This window comes from Crocuta crocuta, unplaced genomic scaffold (assembly GCF_008692635.1).
Source record: "Crocuta crocuta isolate KB4526 unplaced genomic scaffold, BGI_CrCroc_1.0 scaffold126, whole genome shotgun sequence".
NCBI classification, from domain to species: domain Eukaryota; kingdom Metazoa; phylum Chordata; class Mammalia; order Carnivora; family Hyaenidae; genus Crocuta; species Crocuta crocuta.
The window spans coordinates 6,687,678-6,698,516 of record NW_027531000.1 but is presented as its reverse complement, the minus strand read 5'-3'; the positions used below and the strand labels follow the sequence as shown (position 1 = coordinate 6,698,516).

General features: G+C 38.6%; 1 protein-coding gene across 1 annotated transcript in view; it reads right to left on the bottom strand.

Annotated features, from left to right (window-relative positions):
* GXYLT2 (glucoside xylosyltransferase 2) overlaps positions 1-10,839 on the bottom strand; it is a 103,816-nt gene extending 92,977 nt beyond the window's left edge. Inside the window, exons 1-2 of the mRNA XM_077770648.1 lie at positions 10,684-10,839; positions 428-510 (exon numbers count right to left, since the gene is read on the bottom strand). Of these exons, the coding sequence (XP_077626774.1) occupies positions 428-510; positions 10,684-10,839 (239 nt within the window). The remainder of the gene's footprint in view (positions 1-427; positions 511-10,683) is intronic.

Here is a 10,839-nt window from a genome sequence, read left to right as displayed (position 1 = left end):
GAGCCGGGCTGGAGGAGGAGCGGCCCGCGCCTACCGTACTGTGTGGAGTAGCTGCCCGTCCGGCCCCCCGCCAGCAGCCAGGAGACTGGCGCTTAGGCTTCAGGTAGGGCAGCCTCAATACCCCTTCATTCATTCATTCATTCATGCATGCATGCATGCATGCATGCATACATTGCACTCATTCGTTTATTCATTCATTCCTTCGTTCATTCATTCATGCATGCATGCACTCATTCGTTCGTTCGTTCATTCATTCATTCATTCTTCAATCTGCTCGTCCATCCACCCGCTCATTGCCTCCCATACCATTCCATTTCCTTCCTCATCCCGTCACTCACTTACCCTCCCATCACATCCACATCGGCTCTTCATCTCATTAATCTATGCATTTCCCCCATCACTTATTTTTATACATCTTTCCACACACCCGTGCATCTCTCTATACGTCCGTTCAGGCAGGGGCATCTCTGTTCTGTTTGCCCAATGCAGGGCCTGGCGCTTGGCGGATATCTGTTGGACAAAATCACTCCAAATCCATGTAGTCTAAAGAAGTTCCAGAAAAAAAATTCCAAGTCTGGATTTAAAATCTGACTCGGTCCCCTACTGCCTCAGTGATCCTGAGCAAGTTGCACAATTAGAACCTTCATGTCTTTACATGCAACCTGGGAATGAGAACACTGCTCTCCACGGAGGCATTGTGTGGACATTAAATTTAAAACACACATTCAAAGAACCTAGCACAGTGCCTGACTCAAAATAGGTGCCCAATAAAAGCTCTGTGATCATCACTACAGTAAAACGTAGCTTATCATAAATACGTAAATGCAAATTTTTTTTTCTTTCTGATATAGATTTGAGATTGAGTATAGCTTTACCTCCAGTGTAGAAATAGTCTTCAGAGAACTTCACAGCTATAAGCACCAGATCAAGTTTTGGAACTTTCAGACTATTCTTCCAGGGCATCTCCAGTCACAAATCTGAAGCATTAGGACACAAACTGTTATTATTCACCTTGAACTGCCAACCAATGTTCTATTAACTCTCTTTTCAGCAGGGCCATAGCACAAAGAAGACCAGGGATAACAGGGTCTCTGAGATCTACCAGAATCCACGCTGATTTAGAAAGCATTTAAAATTCAGTTGTATCCCTGGGGCACCTGGGTGGCTCAGTTGTTTAAGCTTCCCACTTCAGCTCAGGTCATGATCTCACGGTTCATGGGTTAGAGCCTGGGTCGTACTCTGTGCTGACAGCTCAGAGCCTAGAGACTGCTTTGGATTCTGTGTCTTCCCCTCTCTGTCTAACCCCCCCCCCGGCGCCCCCATTCACACTCTGTCTCTCTCAAAAATACATTAAAATTCTTTTTCTTAAATTCAATTATATTCTGAATGATTCTTATATTAACATTATATTTTAATTATTTGGGAACCCATTGTATTTAAAATTTTAGGAATGAGAGGGGCGCCTGGGTGGCTTAGTCGGTTAAGCGTCTGACTTTCGCTTAGGTCATGATCTCGCGGTTCGTGGGTTCGAGCCCCGCATCGGGCTCTGTGCTGACTGGCAGCTCAGAAACTGGAGCCTGTTTCAGTCTGTGACTCCCTCTCTCTCTGACCCTCCCCTGCTCACGCTGTCTCTCTCTCTCTCTCTTAGAAATTAAAAAAAAATTAAAATTTTAGGAATGAGAATGTTTAATAACCTGGAGCCTCTTCAAAGCAGGCACCATGAAAGGGTGCAAGGTCAAGCTTGGCCTTCCAGTGGTTCTCCGTGAGGGTGAGATACCGTTCCAACAGAAGGCATCTAAAATTGTGAGAAGGATGTTTTGGGTCGTCACAAACACTGGCAGGTTCTACTGTCATATGTTAACCCTCGACAAAGCTCAGAACACTCTAGCACAACAAGAATTGTCCTGGGCCAAGTGCCTTGTGAAAACCCTGCTGAGAAACTCTGAGCTATGGTAAGGCTTGGTGTATAGGCCTTCCAGATTTAGAAATGGCCACCATCATGTTGCTCTGTGGCCCAGTGAAGCAGAAATTCCCAAATTCTGTCTTGCCACATCTCTTCTTCCTCAAGGAGGACACATATGACAAGGATAAAATAAAGCAAAGTAACAATGAAGTAGTGCCTGGTGTTTTAGCCTCAAACACCAAAGTGAAACTTCGAATAATTACACTTGACCAAACAGAGGACTTCGTTTTCTTAAACTCCACTGACCTACGTCCTTCTCCTGAATCTAAACCCAAGTTTTGGATTTCACTGCTCTGATTGGTGGAGAAGTACAACTTCTGGCATCACGGAAAAGGGGTTCCAGATACCATGTCTATGGCTCACCCAGTTTCTCACTTAGATGTTTACTACACAAAATGCTTGTTTATTTGACCCCCACCCCCATTCCTGAAATCTGTTTCTCCTCCTAGAATTTTGATATCTCTAGACACTTAGTTGCTCAAGCCAGAAATTAGGTGGCAGTCATTCTTGATTTATCTGTTTCTCTCACCTCCTGTGTCAGTTACCTATTATCTATTGTTAGTTATTATTGTCTGTTGTTCATAACAAACTACTCCCAAATTTGGTAGCATAAGATAATGCACATACAATCTCATCATTTCTGTGTGTCAGGAATCCAGGGGCACCTGGGTGGCTCAGTTGGTTAAGCAGCCAACTTCACCTCAGGTCATGATCTCATGGTTTGTGGGTTTGAGCCCCGCATCGGGCTCTGTACTGATGGCTAGCACAGAGCCTGGAGCCTGCTTCAAATTCTGTATCTCCCTCTCTCTCTGACCCTCTCCTGCTCACACTGTCTCTCTCTCTCTCTCTCTCAGAAATAAATAAAAAAATTAAAAAAAAAATTAAAATCCAGAACACCTTAGGTGGGTCCTCTGCTTCACAGGCTTTCACAGGGCTGCAATAAAGTGTTGGCTCATAGCTGTGGTCTCATCTGAAAGTTCAACCGGTGAAGGATCCACTTCTAAGCTCACTTATATGGTTGCTGGAATAATCCAGTTTCTTTCTGGTCAGTGAACTGAGAGTCTCTCTTCCTTGCTATCTTTTGGCCAGAGGATGCCATCTGTCCCTTGCCAGGTGGCCCCTCTGTCAGCATAAGGCTGTAGGAAAAGTCAGAGAAAGGATGCAGCAGTACAAAAGTCATGGTCTTTTATAACCCAGTTTCAGAGGTGACATTCTGTCACTTTATCTTGTTCTTGCTAGAAGCAAGTCATTACATCTCATTCATATTCAAGAGGAGAAGATTACACAAGGGCTTGACTACCAGGAGGCCAGGATTATAGGGGGTCATTTTAGAAAGCTGCCTTTCTCACCTCCCATATCCAGAGAATTAGCAAATTCTGTCAAAGCTACTTCTAAAATATGATTGGCATCTGTCCACCTCTCTCCTGAATTGCCAATCATGAGTGCTTGACAAGGACAAACCTTGATAAATCTTAATAGCCTCATTCCTATTGTATTCCATATAAATTGTGACAATTCCACTCCCCACCCCCCAGGCTTCACCCCTGTTGTAGGATGTGGCTATTCTACAGCCTACATGCAGCAGCAGTTCCCCTCTAATGATTTTCCTTGCTTCTTCCTATGCCTTTTTCTGAGTTTTAAGCCAGGATGATTTTTTTTTTTTTTTTAAGAAACCTAAATAAAATCTGATTTCTCCCCTGCTTAAAACTCTGCAGCGATTCTTCATGGTTCTTTGAATAAGTCTGAACCCCTTACCATAGTATCTAATTCCAGCATGATCTGGCCCCTGACTGCAGCTCCCCTGACTACATCCATCATGAGGCTCCTTCCAGTTCCGGTGGCTTTCCATCAGGGCCTCTACCAGTCCTGGCTTTTACTTGCTTCAGTGTCTTTGTACTTGTTCCTTTTGCTGATTTCAGGCTCTGGAAGGCACTTCAAGATTTAGATCTTGGCCTAAAGCCACCTCCTGAGAAAGAATATTGCAGGCTTCCTTCTTTAAGGAGATCGTGTTCCTCCTAGTACTATTTGCCCATGTTGTTTCCTGCACAACACGTAGTACAAATTGTATGTATGTGTATACATACATATACACACATACATCCACATATATGAACAATCACAGATATACATATATATATACACATTCATATATGTGTCTGTTTTCAAGTGGAATTATTTATTTATTATATAAGTATATATAGTTGTTTTATATTATATAAGTTATATAATATTATATAAGTATATAAGTATATATGCTTGTGTTACAGTTTATATTCTCATTTCCCTGGATCACCTGTTACATATTTATTGACAATTTGGGTATCTTCTTTTGTGAAGTTCCTCTTTGGGTCTGTTGAGTATGGGGCGGGGTGGGCATTTGTCTCTTTCTTATTACTTTGTGGGAGTCCTTTATATATTATTACTATATTACTTTTGTCACATATACATTTTGCAAATAACTTCTCTCTGTGTGGCTTTTCACTCTTTAAATGGTATCTTCTGATAAAGAGAAGTTCTCAATTAAGTGAAGTCCAGTTTTTCAATCTTTTCTTTTATACTTGGTGCTTTGTCTAACAAATCTTTGCCTTAGTCACAAAGAAATTATTTTATTTTCTTCTAGAAGATAGTTATATGATAGAACTTTCTCGTATGAGAAATGGGAATGTTTCTGATGGGATGATGGGAATGTTTTATGTCTGCACTAAATATTTTATATCTACACTACATTAATATTGTAGCCACTGGCCTCATGTGGCTGTTGAGCCCTTAAAATGTAGTTAATATGACTGAGGAACTGAAAATTTTAAATTTTTATATAGTCATATTGGGCTAGTGGCTATATATATTGGTTATTCCAGTCCTAGACACTTTATTGTTCTGGTTTCCACAAGTAGATATATAACATATTGTGGGTTATTTTTGTGTATGTGTGTGCATGTAAAGTAAGGTAAAGATCAGGATTACATTTTTCTATATGGATATTTAAAGGACCCACTTGTTGAAAAAAACCATCTTTTCTCCCAGTGAATCCCCAATAACTTATCATAAATCAGGTGACCAGTCTGTAATAGAAATTAAGAATGCCTTTGATGGGCCCATTAGACTAGACGCTGCTGAGGAAAGCATCTCTGAGCTTACAAACATATCAATAGAGACTTCTAAAACTGAAAAGAAGACTGAAGAAAAGGAACAGAATGAGCAAGACAGAGAAAGACAGATACCATATGTTTGCACGTATAGGAGGATTAGGAGGAACTTAACGGAGGACCATGGGTGAGAAGAAGGGGGAAAATAGTGGGAGAGAGGGAGGGAGGCAAACCATGAGAGACTCTTGAATGCCAAGAACAATCTGAGGGCAGATGGGGTGGGGGGGAGAGGAAGGGGGGTGATGGGCATGGAGGAGGGCACTTGTGGGGATGAGCACTGGGTGTTATATGGAAACCAACTTACAATAAACTATTAAAAAAAAAAAAGAATAACCAAGACATATGGGACATCTACAAAAGGTGTAACATACAGGTAGTGGGAATACCAGAAAGAAAACAAAAGAAAGAAGTAGAAGAAATTTTTTAAACAATAATGACTGAGAATTTTCTCCAAATTCATCAGGAAGCAAGCCACAGGTTGAGGAAGCTCACAGAATACCAAGCAAAATAAAGGTCCAAAAGACTACACCTAGGAATATCATGTTCAAGATGCATAAAATCAGAGATAAAAAATTTTGAAAGAGGCCTGATATAAAAAAATGTTTTGCCTGCAGAAAAGCAAAGGAAAGAATTATGTCCACCTTCTCCAAAACCATGAAGACAAGAAAAGAGTAAGTGTAATACATAAAAAGATTTAAAAGAAAAATTTACCAACTAGAATTCTGTATCCTCATAAATTATCTTTCAAAGGTGAAGGAGAAATAGACTTTCTCAGAAAAACAAAAATTGGGAAAATTTGTTGCCAGTAAATCTGCCCTGCAAGAAATGTATAAAGAGTTTCTTCAGAAAGAAAGAAGATGGGGGCACCTGCGTGGCTCAGTCGGTTAAACATCTGACTTCAGCTCAGGTCATGATCTCACAGTCTGTGGGTTCGAGCTCTGCATCAGGCTCTGTGCTGACAGCTCAGAGCCTGGAGCCTGCTTTAGATTCTATGTTTTCTTCTCTCTCTGCCCCTCCCCCACTCCCACTTTGTCTCAAAGATAAATAAACACTAAAAAAAAAATTAAATTTAAAATAAATTTAAAAAAAGAAAGAAGGAGGGGCGCCTGGGTGGCTTAGTCGGTTAAGGGTCCGACTTTCGCTTGGGTCATGATCTCGCGGTTCGTGGGTTCGAGCCCCGCGTCAGGCTCTGTGCTGACTGCCAGCTCAGAGCCTGGAGCCTGTTTCGGAGTCTGTGACTCCCTCTCTCTCTGACCCTCCCCTGCTCACACTGTCTCTCTCTCTCCTAGAAATAAATAAAACATTAAAAAAAATTTTTAAAAAAAAAAGAAAGAAGGAAAATGATATAGGTAAGAAAAAAATCAGATCTACATAAAGGAAGGAAGATCATCTTTGATGCTCAAGAAAGGAATAATGTAAAACAAAAACTTTATTTTTCTTGTTCTTTATTGATCTAAAAAAATCAGTTTGTTTAAAAATAATCATAGCAGTAATGTATCTAATGCTTAGAGGTATGTATAAGTGAAATGAATGACAGCAATAATAAAAGGGATGGAAGGAGGACACTAGAAGTATTTTTAGTGCAGGTACTTGCACTATTTGTGAAGCAGTAGAGTGTTATTTCAGAGTGAACTTGAATTAGTTGTAAATGTATATTGCAAATCCTAAGGCAACCAGTAAAAATATTTTTAAAAAGAAGTATAATTGTTATATTAAGGAAGGAGGGAAAATTTAATTATATAATACACTTAAAACCACATAAAGCAGAAAGAGAAGAGAAAAAAATAGGAAAAAAGGAAAAGGACAATGAATCAAAAAAACAGTAACAAATAGAATACATTTTAATCAAACTGTATCAATAACTGCTCTAAATATCAATTGTCTAAACACACCAAATAAAAGAGATTTTCAGTGTGAATCAAAAAACAAGACCCAACTATATGTTATAAGTAAGAAACCCACTTTAAATACAAAGACGTATATAGATTAAAAGTAAAATGGGAAAGCAAAGGGGTGGAGAAAGTTATACCATGCTAACACTCATCAAAAGAAAGCTAGAGTAGCTATATTAATTTCAAATGAAGCAGATTTCAGAGGAAGAAAATTATCAAGGGTAAAGAAGAGAATTACATACTGATAGAGGGGTCAATTTTCGGAGAAGACGTAACAATCCTTGATGTGCATTAACCTAACAAATGAGCATCAAAATACTTGAGGCAAAAACTGATAGCATTGCCACAAGTAATTGAATCAGCTGCTGTAGTTAAAGACTTGACTTTACCAGCAGTCTGTCAGAAATGGGCAGATTCATCAGGCAAAAAATCATTAAAGATATAGAACTTTTGATCCACTGAATATAATTGACATCTACAAACTACTTCATCCGACAAAAACAGAATACACATTGTTTTCAAGCTCACATGGAGGATTCACCAAGATAGACCACAGTCTGAGCTATAAAATGCACCTTAACAAAATTAAAAGAATATGAATTATTCAATGCATGTTCTCAGAACACAGTGGAATTAAGCTAAAAATCAATACAAGATAGCTGAAAAACTCTAAAATACTTGGAAATTAAACAACACAGTTTTCCAAACCACATGGGTGAAAGTAGAAATCTCAAGAGAAACTAAAATATTTTGAACTACGGGCACCTAGGTGGCTCAGTCAATTGAGCTCCTGACTCTTGATTTTGGCTCAGGTCATGACCCCAGAGTCATCAGATTGAGCCCCACATTCAGCTCTGTATTGAATAGGGAACTTGCTTGAGATTCTCTCTCTCTCTCTCTCTCTCCCCCTCTACCCATCTCTCCTACTCCCATGCTCTCTCAAATTAAAATATATATATATATATGAACTAAATGAAAATGAAAATACAACTCATCAAAATTTGTGGGATTCAAATTTATAGCCTTTGATGCATATATTAGAAAAGAGAAAGGTTGAAAACCAATAACCTTCCACCTTAGGAATCTAGAAAAAGAAGAACAAATTATATCCAAAGTAAGCTAAAGAAAAGAAATAATAAAAATTAGAGCAAAAGTCAATGAAATTGGAAAGTGTAAATCAACAGAGAAAATAAAATCACTATGTGTACACCTGAAACTAATATAATATTGTATGTCAACTACACTACAATCAATAACTAGTTAAAAAAAGAATATCATAAAAATAAACCAGGTCCCATCAATGAGTGGCACTCTGAATAGAAGCCTAAAAAACAATCCATCTCACAGAAGATGGGAAAGATATAGCCTGTGTTGACAGTGTTCCCCAAATGAGGAAAATAATGTGAGAATTTTTAACAACCCACTTTCACATAAGCTTCTGTGAGGCAAAATAATAACAATAATAATAAATTTAAAAAAGAAGAAAGAAAATCGAAGGAGAAATTTTAGGTTGAAACAATAAAAATTGGTCAATTTTCCAAGTTCCAAAAACAAAAGCAAATTTTTATTGGCAAAACACACTTAAATCTTAGGTGTGTGGGCTGAAGAGTAATTTCTTAAAATGTGTGTCTACTCATAATCTCAGAATTTGACTTATTTGGGAATAGGATCTTTGCAGATGTCATTAAGGATCCCAAGATGAATCACCTTGAATGTAGAGTGAGCCCTCAGTGCAATGGTTGGCATCCTTATCCTTGTAAGATGAAGATAGGACACAGGGAGACACATACGTGAAAGAAGAAGCCATGCAAATATGGAGGCAGAGACTGAAGTCATTCCGACACAGCCAAGAGATGCCATGAGCCACCAGAAATTGGAAGAGGCTAGGAAGGACTCTTCTCTGTGCTTCTGAGAGAGCATGGCCCTGGCCACACCTTGATTTCAAATTCCCAACATTCTGAAGCCTGAGAGAATAAATTTCTGTTCTATTAGCCACCCAGATTGTGTTAATTTCTATGGTCTCCCTAAGAAACGAGTACACCAGTTTTCAGGAAATTCACACACATAAAATTCCAAGGAACCACAAAGTAAACTATGATAGAAAAAAAAAAGAATCAACATAAAGAACAAAATGCAGAGAACAATGCAAAAAGGACAGGCATTAGAATGGTCACTCCGTGGAACAGAACATAAGTATGTGCATTAGCTTTTTAAAAAGAAGAGAAGTTATGGAAACTACATGTAGTTATAAGAGACTACCAAAAGGGAGAGGGCAGATGTGAAAATCAAAAAAACATAACTTCTAGTAATACAAAATTTGTAATAATTAAAATTAGAAACTCAACCTAAAAGTTAAATTGCATGTAAAATCTAGCTGAAAAGAAATCTCAAAAAAAAAAAAAAAAAAAGAAGAAGATGAAGCTAAGGAACTTATGAAAATGTAGCACAAAGAGATAAAGAAGTTTAAAAAGTTAAGAAGTTAAAAGACAAAAAAAAAATAGAGAAGATTTAGTGTACTTTTTTTTTTTAAAGGAGATTTTACACCCAGTGAGGAGCCCATCATGGGGCTAAACTCATGACCCTGAGATCAAGACCTGACTTGAGTTCAGGAGTCAGATGCTTAACTAACTGAACCACCCAGGCACCCCAATTTAACAGACTTCTAATTAGACTTCCTGAAGCTAAGAATGGGGCAAGAGGGGGCAATGTTAAAAATGAAAGTAGCCGAGAATTTTACAGAACTGCAAAAAGGTACAAATTCTTAAATTGATAGGGCATAGTGAGTTGCAAATAGGAGAAATGAAAAGAAATACATGCCGACATATATTCCAACAAATACACAGAACAGAAAGGAAAAATAAGAAAAATCTGTAGAAAGAAAAATCTGTGTACTTGCAAGAGAATCAAAACCAGATTTCTCATCAGCCATAACAAAGGCAGAATATGATGAAGTGATATTTTCAGTATGCTGAAGAAAAATGTATGAACCTGGACTTCTATGCCCTGGAGAATTGTCATCCAACTTAGAGGATGTTAAGGTAAAAAATACTAAAAATATTAAATCGGTTGGAGAATTCAGTAATGGACTGAGGCTGGAAGAATTTTGAGGCACATGAGAGAAAAATCCTAGACTTCCTCAAAGAGCTTGTTGGTAGAAATACGGATCTTTGAGATGCTGCTGGTAAGCGCTCACAAGGAAGTGAAGAGCGTGGTAGAGAAGGTGAATATCATATTCGGGAATACTTAAATCATCATAAACAGAACGTTGATAGAAGTAAAAATGCTAAATGAGCTGCTGATGAGGGCTCATGAGGAAATGAGAAACACATTATGGAAAACTGGAGGAAAGGAGATCCTTGGAACATAGTGTTAGAAGCTGGGGGATTTGCGTCCTAGTTACGTGCAAAGCAGAATTTGTACCTAATGAACCTGATACTTAGTGGAGAGTGTTGAAGGTACAGACTGGTTTCTTCTGGCTGCGTTTAGTAAAATCTGAGAGGTAAGAAATAAATTTAGGGAAGAGCTGTTTTACAAAAAGGTGGAGGGGAACCGGCAGTTAATGACTTAGGAAATTCTTAGCCTATCCACGTTGCAAAAAATGGAAAAATTTAGAAGATTCAGTGTAAGGAAACTGCTCTGGAGAGAAAGTCATGGGTGTGGCTGGACAGCTTGTTGCCAGTACCCGGAAAGGAACGCGAATTTGGATAGTCAACAGCACAGAGGTCTCTTCAAGGAGATTAGGTGTGCGACTCATGGATATTCTGTTATCTCTGCAGAAGCCAAACATGGAGATGATGTTGTCCAGCAAAGACCTGTGTTTAATGGAGTGAATCCTCAT